This window comes from Abramis brama (genome assembly GCF_963993115.1).
Source record: "Abramis brama genome assembly, chromosome: 19".
In the NCBI taxonomy this organism is placed as follows: Eukaryota; Metazoa; Chordata; class Actinopteri; order Cypriniformes; family Leuciscidae; genus Abramis; species Abramis brama.
In genome coordinates, this window is record NC_139981.1 from 18,383,014 (window position 1) to 18,408,084 (window position 25,071).

Genomic DNA, 25,071 nt, shown 5'->3' on the forward strand with positions numbered 1-25,071 from the left:
GGTCACAGCTGTTTGTGTGTGAGTGCCAGAGAGAAGGAAAGAACATTCCTGCCATATTGACTTTCTTCTATTGATTTTAAGTTTATTATTATTTATTTTGTCACTTGACTTTTGCTGCTAAGGGTGTTTTATGTTCTCTATTGCATGGACCATTTTTAGTAATTGATTGTGTGGTTGCTATCGATACGAAACATTACACAAATACCTTCACACACAAAGATCAGCTGCAGGGTGCTGGGGGTGTGTCTTCAGAAATAACCATTAACACTGTTCAAACAGCCATCCCGAAAGTTATGACGTAAATTAAATCACACCCGGATGTAGAAGAACCTTTTAAAGGCCTTTAAAAGAGCCGCACAATCAGAGAAGTAAAGGAGCGCAAACACATTTAGACCCACACAAACATCCTTTGTCTGTTTATAGTGTTTCCTCTGGGTTTGGAGAACGATGCCAATAAATTACCATATACTGTTATCAAGTCATAGTACAGTTGTCAAATCATATAAAACATAAATGAAAGTGTCTTTTATGAACCTATACTCACACAAAGTCCCATGACAATTTCATACAACTGATTCTTTTCCAGCAATTTTATCTCTTTTTTTTTATTTCTGTAACATCAGGATGCCAGACTGCGATCAAACAATGTTTGTGCATGCGCACAAAATACAGTCGATGCATACAAAATATTTGCTTTTTAAAATATCTGTCTTACATAATATCACATGTCCACTGAACTACAGCATTACTTAACACAATATACTTAAACATGAATACAATGAACACTCTTAGACAAGCTATAGTGTCACCTGTGCAAAAATAAATTCGTAGAAATGACAAGGCCTAGAAAGTTAGGTCACCTTGAATTAAGGGCAGCACAAAGGATGCAGGGAAGTAAAATGTGTTAACAAAAGTCTCTTTGTTGTACTCTCCTACGGCCTTTCCCTTTTTCTTGTGCTTGTGAAAGGAAATAGTGGAACAAATTGGAAGGATTGAATTCCATTTGAATGGGACATGTAATACAAACCCTTCTAAACTTCCTAAAAATAAAAGCTTTTTTCCCCAAACAACAGAGTTTTTACTGCACTTTGAAGCTAGCGAAAGTAAAATAACCATCACCAAACTGCTCAGAAAATGCTATACACAGAGAACAGATTGACATTAACTCAGCAGTGCTGCAGTTTTATGGAGATGATGGAGAAGAATACTGAACATAATACTTGATTAATGAATTCTGTAATTAAAGTAATTCAAAAGTTTACCAAATAAAGGCTGCTCTTTATTTGGCCATGTTATACTGGAAAATGTATAACACGGTTTATTGCACATAATGGTATTTTGTATGTTTCCTGTTCCTGAATCTGTGCTACTTAAGTTGTACATAGACAATTGCATGTTTTCAAAGTTACACAAAGAACAGAGAATGTTAAATCTACAAACAGCTTTAATACATGATTAGCTACACTAGGATCTGCAGAGGGTGACATTTAAATTGGTGATTTCTTCCCAACTTTTTTTTTTTAACCTAAAATAAACATACTTATTTAATCAAAGATTAAAAAAAGGGCTTTTTTTGGAAGTTGCATTTAAAATCCACTTGAATCACAAATCTAATTTCTTCATCCTCTCTCTTTTAGAGTCGAGTAACTCTGTGCCATGACGTCACCACTTTTTCAGGATGAGTCATGGAATCCCTCCATTGATCCACTGCCTCAGGTGAACTGCTGTCAAATCCCAAGAGGACCTAAAAATGAAGGAATACACACAAAGATGGGAACTTATGGAATATACACTACTGTTCAAACGTTGGGGTTGATAAGGAAAACTAAGGAAATTGGTAAAATGTTACAGTAAATCTATGTATGATATTACAAAAAATTTGATCTGAAATCAATGCTGTTATTTTGAACTTGAGGAAAAAAAAAAATCACGGTTTCTACAAAAATAATACTGTGATAAATGTTTCTTGAGCACCAAATCATCATATTAGAATGATTTCTGAAGGATCATGTGACACTGAAGACTGTTGAAAATTCAGCTTTGCCATAACAGGAATAAATTACATTTTTACAATAGAAAAGTTTATTTTTATTTGTAATAATATTTCACAATATCAGTGTCTTTATTGTATTTTTAACAAATAAATCAACTTTAAATTTAAACGTGTTGATATGCATACTAAATGTAGTGTGTTGTAATATGTATGCATGTACACTCCAAACTGACCTGTCCGAGCAGGTGTTTTCTCCGGACAGAGCTACGGCTGAAGAGTTTGACTGACAGCTGCAGATTCTGGTCCTGATTGGTGATGGGAAAGTGAAGCACCTCTTCCCATTGAACATGCCTCCCTGATGACTTCATCACCTTCGTCTTCCTCTTCAGTAAGACCTTACCCTCACTCAGCAAGTCAACCTTCACAAAGAAACCTAAAGAGAACATCCATGTGCACAGTTCATTTCATCAACATTGTCATATTTGTCTTATTCACTCTTCCACAACAATTAACTGAGGAAAATTCATTTTAAAAAAAAGGCCTAGGCTTCTTTAATTTGCGTATGCTTTGGGAAGGAATTATTTAAATGAGGAATATTGAGACGTGCATGTTCCCAGAAGAAAACTCAAGACTACAATCGAGGCGTTTCAGGGAGTTCAGAAACAGTGCTAACTGATATGGAAAAATACACCCTTTGGAGAGGACTTTTTCATGCTCAAACAGACACATTACACAGTAAAGATAGTTGATAATGTAAAAAAGCATAATAGTACTCACTCTGTGTGAGCGGTGAGGAAGATGACGGAAGGTTCTGAGCACTAAGGATCTGGAGTTGAATTCGACTGCTCACTGGCTGGAAGCACAAGGCCAGCTGAAGCTCTGCGTGACACACCTACAGAAACACACACACACAATAATCCCTGTTAGGTTTAGGTGCTGTGTACGGTTGAGTGTGTGGTGTGTGTGTGTTTTAGGGCAGACTATACCTGCTGTGACTTATTCACTGATTTATAAGTGAGACACAAACCAATTTCTGTCCCAGTAACACACAAACAGCTGTTACTGATTTGGAAAAAAAAACATCCTCTAGACAGTTCAGTCCATTTCTAACACCCCACTAGTGAGAAAAATACTATTTTCCACGCACACAACCAAAACCCACAAATCACATTTTTCAAATATATACACTGTGCCAAATCTGATACCTGTTTGTGTGTATGCCAGCTTTCTGAACATTGTTGTAACAGGGTCTAACCTACTTACAGTGAGATGTGAAGTATAAAGATGATAATGTGACACATTCTGTTTATTCTGTTATATATATATATATATATATATATATATATATATATATATATATATATATATATGCATGTATACTAATGTTCAAAAGTTTGGGGTCAGTAACATTCATTTTTAATGCTTTATTCTCACCAAGACTGCATTTATTTGATCAAAAATACAGTAAAAACAGCAATATTAGTAAATATTATTACAATTTAAAATAACTGTTTAATATTTTAATATATTTGAAATGTTCTGCAGTATTATAAATGTCTCTACTGTCACTTTTGATCAATTTAAATGCATGCTTGCTGAATAAAATTATTATTATTTTTTTAATCTTACTGACCACACATTTTTGAATACATGTGTGCGTACACAAATTCTAAATCAAAATCAGGAATCTAAAAGGGATTCTCAATTAAATTTTAAATTGCCCACAATACTTTCATTATTTAAAAAAAATTATAGTAAACATTTTGTTTCTGTGTGTGTTAAACAGGAAGCTTCGGAGAGATCAGCTTTTTAAGGGTCTAGATGATTCCTTCAAAAAGGGCTTTCAGCAGTATTGAAATGGCTGATATATTGATTTCTTCCTCTCTGAGAGCTCTGTCTGTCTGTTGAACCCCCAGTGACCTAAATATCACAGAAGAGGCCTGGGCAGAACTAGAGCAGCTGTTTAATGTGGTCATTGTAGGTAATTGCAGGTGGAAGTTTAAGATTTTTTCCAAAGAACCTTACAGACAGAACCAGGAAGAACCTGTAAGGGAAAGAAATTTGGGACTGGACGTGCGGTCACAATGATATGTAGCAGATGAAGACTCACGTGTGTTTTAGAGTGAGGCTTGAACTCCAGACAGTGCTTTGTTTCCTGCAGTCCGAGGGTTCGCAGAGATAACACACACTCCCCCAGCGTCCGCTTACGTGGTGTGTGAGCCTGCAGGCGCAGCACCAGTGCTGATCTGCGGATTTGCTCTAAGTTCAGAGTGAACACAAATGTCTCCATGAAGACAGTTTCCTAAAAGAGAAATAGACAATATACTGAGATATACTGAGGGATAATTAGTTACAAACTTAATCAGTGAAGCAAAGTAAAATAAAACAATACTGCACGCTCTACATATTTTTACTTATGTGACGAAGTATGTTTTTTATGCATCTTTGGTTGTGTGGGACTTTTTTAGTCTCGCCGTAATGTTCATTATTCAAGAAACACAGGAGGGACTGAAGGGAGGGCTGAATAATTCATCACAGTTCATTTGAATGATTACATAACAGCCAATCTCAATAAACTTTTTGTGTTATATCGATCAAAGAGGTCTGTGATTCAATGGGGGTTTGAAAAGGTTTTAATTTTTTTTTTTTTTTTTTAATATTGGGAAATATTATTGCAATTTAAAATGACTGTTTTCTATTGTAATACATTTTAAAATGTCATTTATTTCTGTGATGGCAAAGCTGAATTTTCAGCATCATTACTCCAGTCTTTAGTGTCACATGATCCTTTAGAAATCATTCTAATATACTAATATGCTGCTCAAGAAACATTTTTATTATTATCAATGTTGAAAGCAGTTGAGCTGCTTAATATATTTGTGGAAACTGTAATACATTTTCTTAGGGTTCTCTGATTGATAGAAAGTTCAAAAGAACAGCATATATTACAAATTTACTCTCACTTTTGATCAGTTTAATACTTTCTTGCTGAATAGAAGTATTCACTTCTTTTTAAAAAGAATCTTACTGACCCCAAAGTGTATATTGCTTGCAAAATAATTTATTTAATCAGAATACATGGCTTTTTTTGAAAGGCTGTCAATGGAGAAAGGCACTTTATAATAGCAGATGTTGTAGTTCCAGCATCTACCAGCAGGGTTTAACTGAGCTCAGTATATGCCAATTATATAATCTTAGGTGTTGTAGTTTTATGACTGCTGGATTTCACTCACTGCTGATGCTTCCTTGACTGTGCTCTTAAATCGCACTGGCTTCGTCATGGTGATGACCCCTTTGACCCCAATCTTCTGCACGTCCACCCCTTCAGTATACACACTCAAGTCCGTACACTAAGAGAAAGTGCCAAAGAGGAAAGAGGAGGAAATTTGAGAAACAGTAAAGTGAGGCTGAAAGCAACATGTAGGCCTGCTGTTTATGAGCTTTTATAACCACTAAAACCACTATATGTCAACAAGGGGATTTTTCTCAGAGGAGGAAAGAGAGCCAGGACCTTTTAAAAAAAATTGTATTAGAAAATAATTGACAAAAATAAAATAAGCATTATGAAATATGAGATCAAACAGTGTGCTAACTATATATGATGCTTGATTTCAGTATTCCACCACATACCCTTGATATCAAATTATGTGTCAAATAAAGAGGCGAAGACAGGCATCTACAGACATGTTTCAATTATTTGAAAACGAAAGATGTAAAATAGCTTGTTGGAAATGTGAACATTTGTTAAAGCTCTCTTACAGCGACACAGAGGCTCCATTCAGCTGGTCTCTAGACGGGACACAATGGTCTGTTGTAGACTAGCAAAGCCTCTCCTGGTTGAAATCATACCTTCACTAAGGTGATCCACACCTGCTCCACCGCCTCCTCATACTTCAGGTGCACACACACTTTTCCCGGCTCACGATCCCGCTCATCACCAGACAGAGTGATGGACTCTATGCACACACACAAACGCCACGAGAAACATAAATATTATCAATCCAAAATATTGTCAACATGTCTATCAGTGTATATGTGTGATGAATGTATACAGATATTTAACAGATGTTCTCACACACACACACACACACACACACACATATATATATATATACATATCTTTTGCTGTAGTGTGTCAGAGGGAAATATCAGTTTACATGTTCAAACATTCCTTTTGCCATTAATTGTAATAATCACATAGTTTAATTTAAAACAAATAAATAATATTCTGTTAATTAATATTCAGCTTCAGTGCTGCTGTCAATAAAGAAAAATAGGGACAACCCACATGTTTAGGATCAAATAATTTATAATTAACTTCAGTGTTAATTAAAACCACTTTCAATTACATTAGAAAAATGCAAAATAGAAGCATTTCTCTAGTGGTCTCAAATGTTTAAACCCTACTGTATAAAAATATGTCTTGGTGGATAGTAAATGTTTGTTATATTAAAATATATTTTTTAGTTTATTTGTGTTTGTGCGTGTCCTCTCTACATTCTAAGAGTTGTATGAGTACTTGTGTACTGGACCTCAGGGAAAACATTTGGAAGTAATTACTGTCTGCCCTTTACAATTTCACAATCGGCCGTGATCTTGTCTGTCCTGTGTGTGTGTGTGTGTGTGTGTTTGAGAGTCTGTGTGTATGTTTAGATGGGGTGAGGAGAGAGGGAGTAAGATTGTTGAGACATAAAGGGTCCAAAAAGACCCTAACAAAAAAACAAAAGGAAAACCAAACAAATGAAACTGTAGTGGAAATTCCAGGTAACAGTGGAGCGGAACCCTTTCTAGGGAGTTCTATTGGAAGGGAACTTTCAGGGTTCTTTTGGAATGCGCTTGTCTGCGGTTACGACTTCAGTGTTCCGTCATGAATGGTTACCTAGACTACGGCTGCTCCCAAAGGAATCCTGAAAGGAGGATGTGCTGCTCTGGACACTGGATACAGAATCATAACGCTTGGAGGAACAAGAGGAAGAAATGTTACTAAACAACAGCTCTGCTAATCATTAAACAGCAAAGTATTAGTGTACTGTATATACACAACATTTAATTCAGGAATTTAATCAGCTCTGATTGATGCAAATGTTAAAGGCCACAAATTGACACTTTATTTAACATGAACTGTAATTAAAACTTCACACGGCTCAAATCAAACTCCTGCTTAATAGTGCCATAGATGATTTGTAATTCATAGAGTTCTCAATGGTAATAGTGATCTGATAATTCATGGAAAAAGTATGTTAATTAAAGTCATTAATTCATATATTAACAATGTTAATAAATTAAACCATTTAAAAATATTCATTGTTAATTCCAGTAACAAAAGCAACAGAAGAGTTTTGAATTAAATAATGATAAAATAATATCATAAATAATGTTTACTATTTGTAACAATTATTATATTATTCCAAAATATAAAATTATACAATTAATACAAAGAAACTAATATAACTTTTGAACTGTCTATTCATCAAAGAATGCTGAAAAAATGTGTTGCGGTTTCCAAAAAAAAATAAAGCAGTGCAGCCATCTTCAATATTGATAATAAGACATGTTTCTTAAACACCAAATCCGCATATCAGAATGATTTCTGAAGGATCATGTGACACTGAAGACTTTATATACATCATATAATAATAACTCATGTGTGAACAGGTGTACGGGATCTCAGCTGCTCGTGAAAGCTGCGGTTTAAATTATTATACAGTTTTATGGTGTGTGTGTTTGTTTGTGTGTGTGTGTCTGTGTGTGTGGTTAAGGTATTCCCTATTGTGGGGACAAAATGTCCCCATAGGTATAGTAATACCAGAAATGTGTGAATTTGTAGGAACATTTTTGGGTCCCCATGAGGAAAACAACTTATGTTTTTTTAAATTGTAAAAATGCAGAAAGTTTTCTGTGATGGGTAGGGTTAGGGTTAGTCGTTAGTGTATAGAATATGCAGTTTGAACAGTAAAGATAACAGTAAATAGTTTGAACAGTAAAAAAAACTATGTCTATGGAATGTCCGCATAAAACATGAAAACCTAACGTGTGTGTGTGTGTGTGTGTGTGTGTGTGTGTACAACTCACCTGTACGTGGCCCTGAGGGTTTGACAAATCGAACAGGGAGAGACTGAGTCTCTCTTTGCCACTGTGTTCTAAATCTGTGAAAGAAATCATTTTAATTTTAATCTTAGGAAAAGTATTGTTGATTCAGATTATTTTGTCATGTATAAAAAATGATTCCATTTAAAATGTCTTCATCAGTTTGATATTTTAATTGTGTCATGCTCAGCCATTGAAAACAAAAGCATTAGAATGATCTGAATGTGGCTTGTCAACAATACAATCTAGGACATTGTCAGTGCAAATCTGCCATGAACAATAGGGAATTTAGGAGCAGGAATAAAACAAAAGGATTATGCAAAGGTGTGTAGGAACGTAAATATTTGAGGTTACATGCTGAGAAGTTACGTGGTGAATGATGCTACGAGGAAGTGAAATGGGACTCTTTAAACATCACGCACAGATAGTAAATAGAAGGAATACTGTCCCATGGAATGTCTGGCTTCGTGTTTTAGGCAGATCTAAAGATATCTCACCTGTGCCAGGGCTGTTGTTGGGTCTGTTTTTGAGAGTGGGCCGTCTCAGTGAGCCTGGTGACACATAGCTGATCATATGACTGCTGTTTACGTTCAAATCATACATCATTTGACCGGCTCCTGCGAGCTCTGCCTTCCTTTCTGCATAAGTGCTCCTTGTGGCACCTGAAATCAATCATATCAAATTTGTAAACACAATTGTGATTTAATAAAATAAATCAAATTATGTCATTAACATATAAATCTCATCTGAGTAATATTGCTTACTCTGTTGCCCGATGTTGTAGCCAGAGTACTGCGCCCCTCTCGGCTGGATGTAGGAGGGTTTGAAGGTTGGGATGATGAATGGAACCTCCCGGCCATCCGGAGGCAGTTTAGACAGGAGATAATCCTCTGATAAGCCAACATTCCTCTTTACAGTAGACTCAACAGTTAATTTACCAGGAGGTCGAACCTTAATCACTAAAAAAATATACAAATACATCTTTCATAATTCATGTATGTATTAATATTTATATACATCAATCGTGAGTAAGTGATGGGGAGAGAGAGAGAGAGAGAGAGAGAGAGAGAGAGAGAGAGAGAGAGAGAGAGAGAGAGAGAGACTCACTCTGAATCTCTGGTTCTTTCTCCATGGACATAAACGTCCTGCAGCAGTTTTTGACACATTCTGTCATGTTGAGGATCTGCACACACCAATCACATAAAAATAATTGGTAACACTTTATTTCGACAGTCCACTTTAGACATTCTACTAACTATAAGTAACTTTGCAACTAAATGTCAACTACAAGTCATAAGAGAGTTAGCAGACTGTCTGCTTAATCTGCTAACACATTATTTTGATGGTCCCACAACAGACAGATGAGCAACTTTGCAAGAGTAACGGAAATAGGCCAGTAAGAGCTGTGCGTGTAAACCTCACTACCCTGATCTCAAGAGGCGCTCTAGCAACTGATGCTAGCGGCTGCAGTCTTTAGCCTGCTTTTAAGAGCTCCCGCCTCCCACGCCAGAGACCCCGCTCGAATCCCGCTCACATTTGGTGCCGTGACCTGGGTGAGAGTGAGGTTTAAGGGAGTGAGTCTAACGGACATAAGCCAGTGTGTGTAAACCTCACTCCCTCAAGAGGTGTGCTAGAGGCTGTGGTCTTTAGCGTCCTTGTTAGAGCGCTCGCCTCCCACGCCAGAGACCCCGGACTGAGTCAAGTAGGACCGGTTACACAAGTTCATGTCAACTTACCCTACTAACCCTAACCTAACAGTCTGCTAAAACTGAGTTAGTTTAAATGTAGGCCAAAGTAACCAAAGAATTATTTAACAATGTCCAACAATCGACGACAGAATTCTGAATTCACAACATTTCCAACACAATGTCATTTCCATTACGTGTTCTGTGATTAATACAATTTTGTGGTGGAAAAGATTATGATAGAAATTATTTTAGAATAAAACATCCGACTCCTGTGTTGCTAAGGACTAAAGCTTGAATGGAAGTGACACACAATAAAAAATATTTTGATCAAATTCATTCAATCACTTGTGATGTTGATGACCTTGGTTTTTCATATTTCATATTTTCTTTTGAACCTTGATGTCTTCACCTCATAAGCATATTTTTCACTGGCACTGTTATTTCCTTGGTAAATAAGTAAAGTTTGAGCAAACCTTATTAATGGCAAAATGAATTGTTGTGGTGGAAATGACCCCACAACTAAGGCACATTCATAATGAAATCATTTTCATACAATAAATATTTCACTAACAATTTATTTCAGTTTAAATTTAGATTATCGACGTTCTAAAACAATTTTTATAATGAATTTTCATAGTAAGATCTGAAACAAAAATAAAACATTACAACATAAAATACATTTGAAAATTTGCAAAAATAAATGAGCAAGGAAGGGCAAAAAGTTCCCCAATCAGTTTTAATGTGACTTTCATTTAACAACAGGGTAAGCTGAGGTATAAAAGTGACCATATAGCCCGAAGTTAAATAAATACACAACATAAGAAATATGATAACACTATAATTATTTCAACAATTAACATTAAAGCAATTTTCCTTTATAAACAAGAAAACTATGTTTGCGTTGAATGAATCATGCTTTTGCCTACATACCTGTGCTGCTGCTGTCCGCGAGGAGCTGAAACCTCTGAGCTGAGCGCGCGAGTGCAGCAGGTGCGTCTGGTCTGGAGCCTCCAGTGAGCGACAAAACTTCAGCCTACGGTTGGGTCCTAGTGCCCGCCGGGCACGTCTATGTAGCTACAGTATTGGGACACTTTTTGCCATTGAGATGACTGGGGAAAAATGTCACAATTATCCTGAATTAACCCTATATACAATTTGTATGACTCGCTCCAACCTCGCCCCTCACTCTCTCTCTCTTTAATGCTTTTGTTATAATAGCCAAATTGTCTCATTTTATTAAACACCTTAGGCTACTATTAATTATAATCACTAAAAGGGATAGTTCACTGAAAAAAGTCATTAATTACTCACCTTCATGTCGTTCCAGACCCGTAAAACTTTTGTTCATCTTCGGAACACAAATGATGATCTTTTTGATGAAATCTGTCCGTCCATTGACAGCTTCGCAACTACCACTTTGACGCTTCAAAAAGTTAATTAAGAGATCGTAAAACTAATCCATATGAATTGTGTGGTTTAGAGCAAGTTTTCTGAAGAGACTCGATCGCTTTAATGATGAACAGATTGAATTTAGGCTTTTATTCACATATAAACATTCATCAACGCACGCATCATTTGAGGTAAATGGAAGCTCAAACATGTTCTCTTGACGTGCGAGAACCAATGAGGTTCATTCTTGTGTGTTATGCAGCACTTTTGAGCTTCTGCAAGAACCAATGAGGTTCATTCTTGTGTTTTACACAGCATGTTTGAGCTTCTGCAAAAAACAGTGAGGTTCATTCTCATGTTTTACACAGCACGTTTGAGCTTCAGCATGAGGTTTGTTCTCGCATCAAGCAGGTTTGGTTGAGCTTCTATTTATTTCCACTGACCAATGTTTAAATGTGAATAAAAGCTTAAATTAAATATGTTTATAAGCAATAAGTCTCTTCAGAAAATTTTGACTAAACCGCTCAATTCATAGTTTTACGATCTCTTTATAAACTTTTTGAAGTATCAAAGTGGTAGTTGTGTCTGGGACAGAAAGCTCTCATTTGATTTCATCAAAAAGATCTTCATTTGTGTTCCGAAGATGACCGAAAGTCTTACGGGATTGAAACGACATGAGGGTTAGTAATTAATGATAGAATTTTAGATATATATTTTTGGGTGAACTATCCCTTTAATGCCATCATTAAGTTTCTATGCATCAGTCTAAATTTGTTAAAAGTGAACACAAACAAACAAAATTTCAGGTCATCAAATTTTTGTTTATTGATTGACCAGGCTCTCTTTACCTGTCAAATAAAAAACAGATACACAGAGGAAATTCTGCACAGATGCAATGATAATTTTCAAACAAATTAGTTTTTCTGAAACTTTCCTGGGTAACGGGTGCTGAAGAACGGGTGCAAATCCAGCTTTACAAACAAAAAAAAGGAAAAAAAGAAATTGCAATTGGGGGAAGAAAAAGCACAATGGGAAATACAAACAAATTAGACAAAAGAAACACAACATAAATATTCTTCTGTTTACGGGTACATGTGTGTGACTGCGACAGCCAGGCAGCCTAATTAAAAACCTGCATCATGAAATATCAAAGATCAACACAAGCTCCGCCCACGAGAGAGCAGACAGAGAGGGTGATGACCACATGAGAGTCCAGAACCACAGAACAAAACAATGAAGAAATGCAGCTGCCTGATTGGTAGTGCAGTAACAGGAAGTCCATGATGGAGGTATGGGGCCATGAAGAGGTGAGAGGTCAGAGGTTCATTCATTTGTAAAGCCTCAGAATGGATGTTCGGAGACAAATATTGTGAGGCGGATGATTGAACTGCCTCGGAAGTTGATGACGTTATTAACGGTAACCATCTCTAGGTCTAGAACGATGGTCTTTGGTCCTTTAATGGGCCGGGACAGAACCAAAGTTGCACTGATATTACTGGTTTGCTGTGATGGAGAGAAAGAAAAGTAAATAAGAAATGTATTTTTGGTCACACTTTAGTTTAGGGTCCAATTCTCACTATGAACTTAATATTAACAATGACTTTTGCCTCATTAAAACTCCTAATTACTGCTTATTAATAGTTAGTAAGGTAGTTGTTAAGTTTAGGTATTGGGTAGGATTAAGGGATGTATAATATGGTCATGCAGAATAAGGCATTAATATGTGCTTTATATGTACTAATAAACAGTCAATATCCTAGTAACATGCATGCTAATAAGCTACTAGTTAATAGTGAGAATTGGTCCCTAAACTAAAGTGTTACAGTATTTTTATTTCATTTCACAGCACAGGTGTTGAAATGACAATAAATACTTAATGTTTTATAAATTAATGCTGATTTTGACAAGATTTCATCAGCTTATTCATTAAGGGACACAGGATCAATAAAGACTTTGTGGTTTGGCTCCAGAGTAATTTTGACAGAAGGTTTCCACAGAATCCTACAGCTCCCTCTAGTGGTCACCCCTATATGTATACGCTACTCTTCAAAAGTTTGGGGTTGGTACAATTCTTGAAGGTTTTTGAAAGAAAACTGATCTCTTATGCTCACCAAGGCTGTGTTAATTTGATCAGAAACACAGTAAAAACTGTAATATTGTGAAATATTATAACAATTTAAAATAAGCTGAATTTTAAGCACCAGTCTTCAGTGTCACATGATCCTTCAGAAATCATTCTAATGTGCTGATTTGCTACTACACAAGAAACATTTTCTATAACCAGTGGTGAAAACAGTTGTCCTGCTTAATATTTAACCAGGTACATTTTATTTCAGGATTTTTTAATGAATAGAAAGTTCAAAAGAACAGCTTTTATTTAGAATGGTGGGAAAATGTTGTAACATCATAAATGTCTTTAATGCATGCTTGCCAAATATAGTTTTTTTTTATTTTTTAAACTGACCCCAAACTTTTGACTGGTAGAGTAAGTGTTTTACAATAGGCATCAGATATACAGACAGAAGCCCACTCACTCACCCGCATGTAAAACTCTCGCCCCTCATTGCCAGACTTGATCTGAAAGATGTAAAATGCTCCAGGGTAACGTGTGGTGGCCTGCATCTGAAATATATCAGCAGGAACACTGCGGCCAGAAGACAAATCCATATGCCTGTACAGGATAGTAAAGGGTTTTTCCCGACATGCGGGATTCTCCGCAGAACACATGCACTGACTAAGAGAGAAAGAGAAACGTAACAACATGTTGCATCTGTTCGACAATAAACCAACAAGTCAAATGACTGACTTCATGTTTTGATTACAGCAAACAAGTTGTGTCATCAGCATTCATAAACTCACTTGTCACTGAGCTCTATGTAAGGTTGTTCACATCTAAGAGGGTCCAGACATGTGTAACCTCCCTGGAAATTGAAACACACTTGTGCTGTTGTACAGGTGTTGTTACCAGACTCACATTCATTGAGATCTTCAAAATCAAACACACAACAGAGTCAGGTTATCATCATTATCAGCAGCAACAATAACAACAAAACCATCAATGTAAAGGAAGTTAAATTGTGCAGTAGATACAAAATACTCTAGTGTGCAGGGTTCAAAAGTAACTTGCTAATACCAAACACACACATACTATATATGTGTGTGTGTGTGTGTGTGTGTGTGTGTGTGTGTGTGTGTGTGTGTGTGTGTGTGTGTGTGTGTGTTCATGTTTTTCTATCCCAGTGGGTCCTGAATGCACACAGACTCGGTACTTGTGTCACCGTGGAGGTCCTCATGAGGAAAACAGCTTAAAAATCATACTAAGTGACGTTTTTTAAAAATGTAAAAATGCAGAAAGTTTCCTGTGATGGGTAGATAGATAGAATATACAGTCTGTACAGTATAAAAACCAATACGCCTATGGAGAGTCCCCTCAAAGATAGTGAACCAGACGTGTGTGTATGTGTGTGACATATTTCCATTTTATTGGTTTAATGTGAGAAATATTTCCCCGAGTGCATCTAGAAGGCAAAGAAATATTTATACAAATATGCACTAGAGAAGAAGCACATAATATAAAAATGTACTGTTACCTTCACAGCTCCTTCCATCCTCATACACATAATATCCAGGCGGACACACGCAGGAGAATGATCCTGGCGTGTTCACACACATGTGCTGACAAAGGAAGTCTGAGAAACTGCACTCGTCCAGATCTGGGAACAATGTATTGATGAAGGTAAACACATTACACACTGTCAAAGCACAAACTCACACATACAAATACCGGCAACACGCATCTTAAACCTATCTCTAAAACCTCTAAACCGGACCGTCCTGTTTTCTGTCCCCTATCTTCCTCCTTTCCAATCATCTCTTCTCCTCCCCTGTTTACCGTTGCAGGTGGTCCCATCAGAGGCGAGCTCGAAGCCCTCGTCACAGGTGCACATGAATGAGCCGTAGGTGTTCAAACAGCCGTGAGAGCATGGGGTTGTCTCACACTCGTCCACATCTGGCGAGAGAGGAAAAGGAAGATTGAAGGAATGATGGAAGAAGATGGCATCCGTCAAGGTTTTTAGTGAATAACAACTTTACTTTAAGCTAAACTGTAATGAGTATGTTCATGTGTATGTGTGCACCTTGGCATGTCCTGCTATCTGTATTAAGGAGGAATCCCGGACTGCAGGAGCAGGAATATGAGCCAGGGATGTTAGCGCACAGCTGCTGGCAGTAACCATAGCGACACTCATCAATGTCTAAAGAAAGGTGAGTTAGAGAGCACTAAATACGCAAAACAATTGTCACAACTGAATTCAACTATTCTAATAACGGAATTGTAATGCCATTGAACTGTTAAACAAGTAATTTGATTTTAATATACACTCTTGTTCAAAAGTTTCAGGTCAGTAAGATTTTGTTATGTTTTTGAAAGAAGTCTTTTATGATCACCAAGGTTGATCAAATTTAAAAGTGATATTGTGAAATATTATTAATATTACAATAAAAAAATACCAGTTTTTTTATTTTAATATATGTTAAAATGTCATTTATTTCTGTGATGCAAAGCTGAATTTTCAGCATCATTACTCCAGTCTTCAGTTTCACATGATCCTTTAGAAATAATTATAATATGCTGATTTGGTGCTCAAGAAACATTTCTTATTAATAGAAATGTTGAAAACAGTTTTGTTGGCTAATATCTTTACTTTCAATCAATTTAATGTGGCCATGCTAAATAGTATTCTAAAAAGTGTTCGTTTATTTAAAAAAAACTGATCCTAAACTTGTGGGTACTGGTATGGTAGTGTACTTTAACACTGAAATCATGAAAACTGGATTATTACTGTGTAATGTAATGTTGTGTTGCTTGGCATTCAGAGTTCACTTATTAAAGCATGTAACATCAAACTAGGGCCTATAGGCATTCGTAATCTTACCTTGGCACTGTCCACCCACCAGCCAATAGCCCTCAGTACATGAGCAGGTATATCCACCGGCTGTATTTATACACACCTGAGTCGGGTTACACTGGTGAGACTCTGTCTCGCATTCGTCAACATCTAAAAAAAAATGAAAGAAAGCCACTGTCAGTTCAGTTCACTTGTGCTTTTCCCACCGCTGTCCAATTTAGAAACTCACCTGAAACAATCCATCGGTTTCCCTTGGTGTATGTAACTTACAATGAGCTCTTCTGATTTATGAAGTTGCATTAATCTGTCCCACTGATAGCTTGCTCTATGTGGACCGATGTTCTTTACTTCACGCTTAGCAGGTCTGTTCTCGAACTCCATCCCTGACCTCATAAATCTAACCTTACTATCACATCTTACACAAATAACTAGTCTTACACAACACATTTCCAAAACTGGAATTCATATCTCCCCGTTCCATTCTCGCTCGCTCATTATCAGCACAATTCCTTATGAGGGCATTATATGCCTTAAATAACCGAACAAGCACCCTCGGTTCTCAGACCATGAAGTCACATGTTTTAAAAGAAAGCAAATGTTACTATAAAAGTGATGAGGGCATGATGGAGTCGGGGGTTGGGGACCGTGTGAAAGCCAGATAATTACAGTTTCTTTGGTCAAAGCTGCCAACAGTCCCACTGTTACTATATGGGTAGAGTGATGCAATGGGTCCTGGCAAACGAGCAGAAATTCCTTAAGTTACTTCACAAAGCCTGAAAAGTCCAAAAAGTCTAGGTGCGTAAGCCACGATAATCCAAACAGGCAAAAGTTGGCAAAAAGGCCTAAGATGAAAACGAGACAACAAAAAAGCAAATGCAAGACAAGAACACAGCTTTACTGAGGAACTGCACGTTTAAATGAGTTTTAAATGACCCATTCACTTGCTCTTGACATTTCAACGAAATTGCCTTACTGTACAGTAATCACAAAGACAGTCACATGTTTTGCATTACCTGGAATTGAAACAATGTGTTAGCAGCTCAGATCCTTAACAATTACACAGTTTGCTGGTAACCGATATCACTAAGCATTAGTATGAGGTGGAATCATTACAGCCAGGTCGGATAGCAGAGATGCAGGCCACATGAGACAGAAAACCCGCTCAGGCCCAGCAGGACAGCATCTGGATTACATGTGTACCATCACACACGTCTGATCTGAGGGATTCTGGGAATGCCAGCATTTTTGGGATCAGATCTGATCCGGGAAAAGCAAAAGGAGACTTCAGTAAATTCTGCACATGATTTAAATAAGGGTCAGAGGAAAGACATGGTTGTAAACGACAGAGAGATAAACGTGTCTGTATGTAAAAGAGAAAAAGAGATCAGTGATATCATTCATGTGGTCGGAGTCAAGACTTTAACAAGTTTACTATGGTACAATTCGTTAAACTTAACAAGGGGTCCAAATACCAGATGTTGTTGAGGTCTTTAAATCCAAGCTTCATATCAGAGATATTCAGTCCCTTAAAAGCAAGCCCAGACGGAATCTGAAGACTTTCATCATATTTGGAAAATCTGTGCAATTCTATGAAATGGATTTACACATGCTAAAATATGTTAAACTGAGTTCATAACACTCTGAATTGTAGGTGAAAGCAAAATCAAATTGCACAAATGTTTAATAAAACACAGAAGAAGGGGGGGAATTTGTAAAATCATTTGATTGACAGGTGTTAGAATTCATACTCATAAGTCAGGACATGCTTGTTGTCATATTAAAGCAAAACAATTAAACATAAAGAAACATGCATGTCTAAACTTTTCAGGCATGCAGTTGTAGATGATTAATATGAACAAACATGTTGAGGTCAATCCAGGACCCAAGAATCTGGCACCAACTCAAAGCTCTTGCCTCTATACGCACATCTTCATTCCAGAGATTTAATGCCCGTGATCTGTTGCCACACACTGGTTGTTTAAATTATATCAAAGGCATTTACAATCCACCACTGCAATAGTTCAAGCAGCCCGGTCAAGCAACACTTCACACAGCATATGTGAATTAGCTGGAATCATTGTACTAACGTGAGGTGTACAGCAAGCTAGGGTAGTAATTACGTTTAGTGTGGAATGTCTAGTGCAAGCGGTCAGCCACAAGGAGAGTTTTTTTGAGAGAAAAATACAGTAAAACAATAGTAAAATGGTTATTTGAAAATAACCAACCAGGCAGATCTTTACCTGTAGAATCAGAAATATCTCCAGCTGCTCTTTCAGGATGATTTACACCCTTCTACACTGACTTCACTCAGTAAGTGCAAAATAAATGGTTGATACGGGTAAATGAATGAAATCTTTACAGTACCATTTAAAAGTTTGGGGTAAGAAAATAATATATATATATTTTAAGGATGCATTAAATGGATCAAAAGTGACAGTAAAGTAATTTATAATTACAAAAGATTCTATTTCAAATCAATGCATTCATAGAATCCTGGAAAAAAGTATCACAGTTCTTAAAATATTAAGCAGCACAAGAACAATGTTTTCCACACTGATTAAAATAAGTATTGTTTCTTGCGCAAAAAAATCATATTAGAATGATTTCTGAAGTATCATGTGACACTGAAGACTGGGGTAATTCAGCTTTGCCATCAAAGGAATACATTTTAAAATACATTAAAATAGAAAACAGCTTTCAAATGTATAATAATATTTCACGATATTGTTCTTACTGGGGTTTTTTTATTAAATAAATGCAGCTTTGGTGAGAATAAAAGACTTCTTTCAAAACGAAACATAATCTTACCAACCCCAAACATTAGAACGGTACATTTTTTAAAAATAGCATTACAGTTAGTACAGTTAAGTTCAGTGACTCAGAGCTAATAATGACATCAAACTACAATTTCCAGACGTCCCACTAAGCTAAAACACATTAATTAGTCTGCGGTACTACACCTACTCCCCATTTGCTGACAGACACCAGTTACAGTCCCACAGCCTGAGTAGGCAAGTTTCAACTTGACAAATCAACATTTTGAAACTGTTTCAAGGTCTCAGCTAGAATAAGATAATTTAAGCTCTTTAATTTTGATGCAAAGCATCCACATTCCAGAATAATAAGTGAGCTTTAGATCTTATTTTCTCAAGTTTCAACTGAACTGAACTGAACTGAACTGTCTTTCAGAGGTTTATAAGTATAGATGCTAAACACAGGATTGATGGGACTTATGATGGACACATTTCAGGCACCGACTGGGTTGAACCGTTTTGGTCCATCACATCTTAGCGCCACTGGCAGGGAGTGGGCATTCCCTAGTTTTACAAACACACACACACACACACACACACACACACACACACACACGTCGCTAACACCACAGCAATACCTGTAAGATGAATGATGGAATGGTTTAACACACTTCCTGTACAGTTTCTCTTCCATAACAGCATCCCTTAACATACATAAATACTGAACACACACTGTACAAAGGAAGCTCACAAGTTGCACAGCTGGTCAATGACAGATTTCATTCAACAACAAATGACCTCACGTTTGGCACGAACGACCACAGATGCTGAGAAACCGCAATGGTTTGTCTTTACGGGTTTTAACGATTTATCCAAGCTTAAAATGCTGCTGTACTGAATGTCTCAGTGGCTCTACAAGACCTTACTCTGTGTCCAGGAAATAACATTCATCTTCATTACTCAATTCAAGTATTTCACAGGTCAGGATATGCGCTTATGTGCAAAAGCGCATTTAGTGAGCGCATCTGATCTGTGCGTCTATCTTCTTTATAACACGACCGTCTTGGGCTCAAAAGGTAACAAATCTATCACTGTGTTTCTTCAGAGGAGTAAGAGAAGACTGGAGAATGCATTAACTGCAAAGGCTGGCACCAACTCGAGACAAATCCGCAGACCATATCGAAAAATAGAGCACTGCAGTTATTTGTGCTACCATTTATCAAATGGCACGTGAAATAGGTCAACATGCTGACACAAATAAAGACTCCGATAACACAATACATAACACCCATCTAGATGGAAGCAATAAAACACAGGAGATATCACCACATTCAGCTCAACAACTTCAACAGAAGCAGACCACATAGAGCCAGTTACAAACTGATGATTTATGACAGCCAATAAGGAACTCAAAAACCGTCTCGTTGTATTTGTAAAGTTGGAACAGTGAGCGGGGCTGAATGCCAGGTCCTGTGTGTCTTCCTGCCCCTTCACAAGATGTAGTTTGTTCTGAGGTTCCACAGTATTTTGTGGTTCCACACTAATGACTGATCCAGTCCAAATTACGAGATTCATTCTGCTGAAGTCTTTAAGTTGCCACTCAGCCCACCACAGCCGTTACTAAATTACAGTCCAGCACAGAACTGAGTCTTTGCTTCATTTCAAAGCGAGAAGACCCATGGCCCATTGCAGAAAATGAAGTAAACATAAGACCACAACCTGATGTGACCCAGAGTGAGTATTGACCACGTTTCAAAGAGTTCTTCTTAGCTTGTGTTATGCATTATAAAGAACTGGCTTTATATATGCCAGAATGTATGAAGTTCTTCTTGGGAACTAAACTTGAATTCGGTACTTTATCATGTGCAAACAATTGGTACACATATTCTTCTAAAACACAATGCAAGGCATGATAACATTTAAAACTATCTAGTATCTGTTTTGTTACTAGTTTTCTAGTAAATAATCCAATAGTGACTAATGTATACTCCATTTGTCACTAGTAGGGCCTTGTTGTTCATTAGATACTAGTACTTTAATTAGATAATAGTAGCTTCTATTCAGTTACATTGTTCATTACGTACAAGATGCTATTAGATACAATATTACTTTTCTAGTCTAGTCACCATCCCAATTCACAAAACCTGAATTAGGTACTTTTCAATACAAAATCTCAGTCTGGCATACAGTATAAGCACATTTAAAAAGTTGCTACAACTAAAGCTAATCTAATAAACTAATCTGTCATTAGTTGTCATATTATTACATTGGCTGCATGTCTGGAGTGATATATGGCAAAATATTATCATACATGATAATTCACACTACCAGATAAAGGTTTCCAGACACCTGACTGAATTTCTGATGACCTCAAAACATCTTTAACCAACACCTCCATGATCAACAAGGTTGTAAGATGCTGAAATGTATAGAACCATAAGGCAAAACTTACCAACACAAGTGCCATCAGCACCAAGTGTATATCCGAGAAGGCAGGGAGTGGACCGGCTCACTATTGGGTAGCTCGGACCAGGGCCTGGACCAGTGCCTGCTCCCACAGGAGGACTGTTAGGGATGAACGGTTCAGGATATCCAAGCGATCTGTCAGGGTAGGACTCTTCAGGATAGGAAGGCTCAGGATAGGAGCGTGGGCTGCTGCGGGCGTAAGATTGGGAGTAGAGTCCACGGGGGATGCACAGGTATCCACCGTTCTGATTTACGCACTGCATGTCACCCCGACACGGGTCTGGCAGTGTTCGGCATTCATCAACGTCTGAAAGTATGTGTGAGAAATGCCATTTAACAGCTGTATTTGAAATACAAGTTCTTGATGAACATAATAATATCATGACAGCTGATATGCCACTAACCGATACACTGTCTGGCACGGCGGTCATAAGTAAATCCATCTGTGCACGACTGGAGAAAAATAGGGATTTCATAATCAATCCAGTAGATAAACAACATTTTATAGAGTTCATTCTGTGCAGCAAGAAGGCTTTTTGAAGTAGTTTGGCATTGCTATCATATGTTTATGTGTACTTAAGATGTACAACAGCACTGGAAAAGCAAAGAAAAAGTAAAAATAATCAAAAAAGAACAAGAGAGGCACTCTTATTACGACATGCAACAAACAACAGTGGCAAGCTTGAATGACTCAAGGACAAAAAAACAGAAAATCACTTACCTGACTTTTCCCAGAGTGAATGCAGCATATGATACATATTAAAACTGACAACATTCTACAAATAAAAAACAAAATATGTCAAACATTGAAATTCTTCAAGGGTTCATTCACTGACATAAGCACTAAATGCTCACTCAAAACCAGGAATATCGACAAAAAAGTTGGATTATTTCTGCAATCTTATCATGGTTCACATAATCTTTTAAAGTACTATGAAAATGCACATTAACATTAAATCGTTAAAAATATCTAGTATCTGTTTTGTTACCAGCTCTTATTTTCTAGTAAAAATACAATAGTGGCTAATATCTGTTCAAAGTCTTGTTTATTAGATACTAGTTCTTATTCCAACAGTGACTAGTACATATTTATTACATACTAACACTTATTTATTTGCAACTAGTTACCATCCCAATAGTGACAATGTTAATAGTAATATTACTAGTAATGCAAAACACAGTTGATGTTACTATAGTAACAATTCACTGTAAAAAAAATAAAATAAAATGAAATGATCAATAAGTTATGATGTTTTTACATTGCTTTAACTCAAAATAAGTTAAGCAATTTTAAACTGTTTTTTTTTTTTTAAGTTATACAAGATTCAACTCATTTTTTAAAAAGTCAGTTTAATGTCATTTAAGTTGAAATTACTTAAACATCCAAGTTTATTGTACTTAATTTAAGGCAGCAACTTTATTTTAAGTGTTGGCATATACTAGTCCATAATAAATAAACTAGATAATTAGTAACTACTGGAATAGTTACTAGAACTAAGAAATGAACCACAAATCCCCAATGGCAATTAGCAACTTGTCACCAGTAACAATGGAATATTTACTTGTCACTACTGGCATGGAGACATAGCAAATTAATTAATATTATTGACTAATTGAATAGATAAGTCACTCTAGTATCTAATGAAAAGTCAAGATACTAGGCTAGTCAATATAGGATTACTTAGCAAATCATAAATAAGTGGCACAAGTCAGTTGTAAGTAATGTATGCTAAAACGGCTTGCCATAAAGCACCAGCTGACTAATTAAACTCACCTTTTGTTGGTCGACCAACTCAAGCCACGTAGTTCAAATAACATGTTTATGTGGATCCTTGTGGTTCCCCTGGAACGAACGTCACACCACCAACCCGTAAACTCCTCGCAATAGGAAAAGAGCTGATCTTTGTGGTTTTACTACCTTTACGGGCTCGCTGGACCCAATGCGCAAAATGAAGTGCCCAATGCGCCCCCTCCGCGTACGCGCGTTCACTTGAATGTCGAGACACTTGGCTTTGGTTACCCGTTGCGGCCGCCCTGTCGACCGAAGGCAAGAACGTGTGAGAACATTGACCAATAGTAAAAGGAGGGTCCTACTATATATAAAAAATAGAAATCTTGCTGTATTTCTCCGTACTCGGCCCGCTCCACGGATTGTTTAGCAATGCAAATAAACGGGCCCCCAGAGCACTTGGCCAACAGCTGGATCCCATCAAAGATAGACAGCCCCCTTTGGAACGAAAGCGCGCACAGGGAGCTGCCACAGACTCAAAACGAGAAGGAAGACGACAACGAGGAAAACCGAGCAAAGAGTCTATAAAACGACGCATAATTAACTTAAATTTAGAAGGAGCTATTGTAGGCTGTGTACTGGTGTCGAGTCATTACGTCCGGCGTACCCTATTAACCATGTTCACTATTAAACAGAGTTGTTCAGGCTAAAAGTAAATTAAAACAGTAGTTAATTTAACGAAACAAAACTATTATGGTCTTAAAATTTAACTAGGTGTGTAAAACGATGTCAGGGCAACATATTTTGGACCAAAGGAAGTCAAAACGAAGGCTGGGGCCCTTTGAAGAAAAAAAAAGTTTTTTAAAAAGTTCGCGCCAAACACACACACACAAACTGCGTTTGATTAAGTAGGCTAAGTCAAAAACAGAGCACGTATTTATCAAATAAACAATTTGCTCTCGCGCTTGCCGGTGCGACAAGTGTTAGCGGCGCGTCGATAATTAACTTTCACTTGTAAACATTAAAAATGTAGGCTACATATGACAATAGTATTTATTACAAGAGTCTATAACACAAAATGTTTTTAATTAACAAACATAGCTTACATATAGCCCTGTTAGTGAAATTCATATATAAATTAATATAAAAAGTTCACTGCAGCCCGGTGATTGGACAGCAGGCCATAACCACAGTCTCACCTTGACCTGCATCTTATTAGCTATTGCCTAGTGTAAATATGCTGAAATAACCTTGTACCGCTAACCTTTGAGCTGTAACACACTCGGCCCACACACTTGACTGGAAGGCTGCACATACACAGTCAAACTTTGTTTTTATTGTCTCCTTTTATATCAACTAACTTTGCTATTGCTTTTGTCAATTGATTAATTGAGTTTAGAGTAGGTTTGGCAGCATCTAGCAAGCCAGATGCGAACTGAATTCAGCGGGGAAGACTGCTGGGAGACTGAGACACTTTATCAGAGCTTTTTGGCATGCATAAAGGAAAGAAGATGGAGTCAATGGTCAAATCAACAGGCAGCACACTGCCACACTGGAAATAAACTCAACCGTTCAGTGTCAACAGTGAACTTGGGCAGTAGGCTTACTACAGCGAGGCAGAAGAGGAACAGTTTTTCGAGAGTTACATCAGTTAATAGTTCAGTTGGCCATTAAATGCATCAGTGATTTTCCTGCACATTTCTTTAATGACATTCATTAGACTTTGAAATACAAATATTTTCAGGCTCGGGGTGCTCAAAGCCTGCCAGATTAACACACCCTCTGGGCAAAAGCCCATTTGGGTGGAGATCTTGAGATATAAAAAAGGTTTAGACTTGATCTGACGCTGATAAAACAGACAGCAGAGTTATGACGGTTCAAATGTACACAATCTAACAGCGGGGAAAAAAAATGTCTGCAAGGAATGTGGGAGGCTGAAGCAGGTGTTCCCTGGTGAGGGCAGGGTTATTTTGTCTGGCTCTGTGAGTGCTGTGTGAGCAACGTTCACATTAAAATCTGACACCTGCTTACATTCACTATGTCCAACACCTTTTGAGTG

At 37.2% G+C, this 25,071-nt stretch overlaps 2 protein-coding genes across 2 annotated transcripts; both read right to left on the reverse strand.

The window, feature by feature from the left end:
- Nucleotides 1-611: 611 nt before the first annotated feature.
- tc2n (tandem C2 domains, nuclear) lies at nt 612-10,802 on the reverse strand. Its single transcript, XM_084094055.1, has 12 exons — nt 10,699-10,802; nt 9,188-9,263; nt 8,845-9,039; nt 8,578-8,742; nt 8,066-8,139; nt 6,873-6,948; nt 5,843-5,949; nt 5,227-5,343; nt 4,104-4,295; nt 2,771-2,885; nt 2,227-2,426; nt 612-1,744 (listed from the first exon to the last, which is right to left on the reverse strand). Exons 2-12 carry the CDS (start codon nt 9,252-9,254, stop codon nt 1,634-1,636), a joined length of 1,419 nt encoding a protein of 472 aa, XP_083950181.1. The 5' UTR covers nt 9,255-9,263; nt 10,699-10,802; the 3' UTR covers nt 612-1,633.
- A 1,155-nt stretch (nt 10,803-11,957) lies between these two features.
- On the reverse strand, nt 11,958-23,469 carry fbln5 (fibulin 5). The gene is made up of 11 exons (XM_084093571.1): nt 23,058-23,469; nt 22,005-22,059; nt 21,688-21,736; nt 21,270-21,590; nt 16,092-16,214; nt 15,294-15,410; nt 15,050-15,166; nt 14,748-14,870; nt 14,017-14,143; nt 13,696-13,891; nt 11,958-12,660 (listed from the first exon to the last, which is right to left on the reverse strand). The coding sequence occupies exons 1-11, from the start codon at nt 23,099-23,101 to the stop codon at nt 12,499-12,501; spliced, it is 1,434 nt and encodes a 477-aa protein (XP_083949697.1). The 5' UTR covers nt 23,102-23,469; the 3' UTR covers nt 11,958-12,498.
- Nucleotides 23,470-25,071: the final 1,602 nt, after the last annotated feature.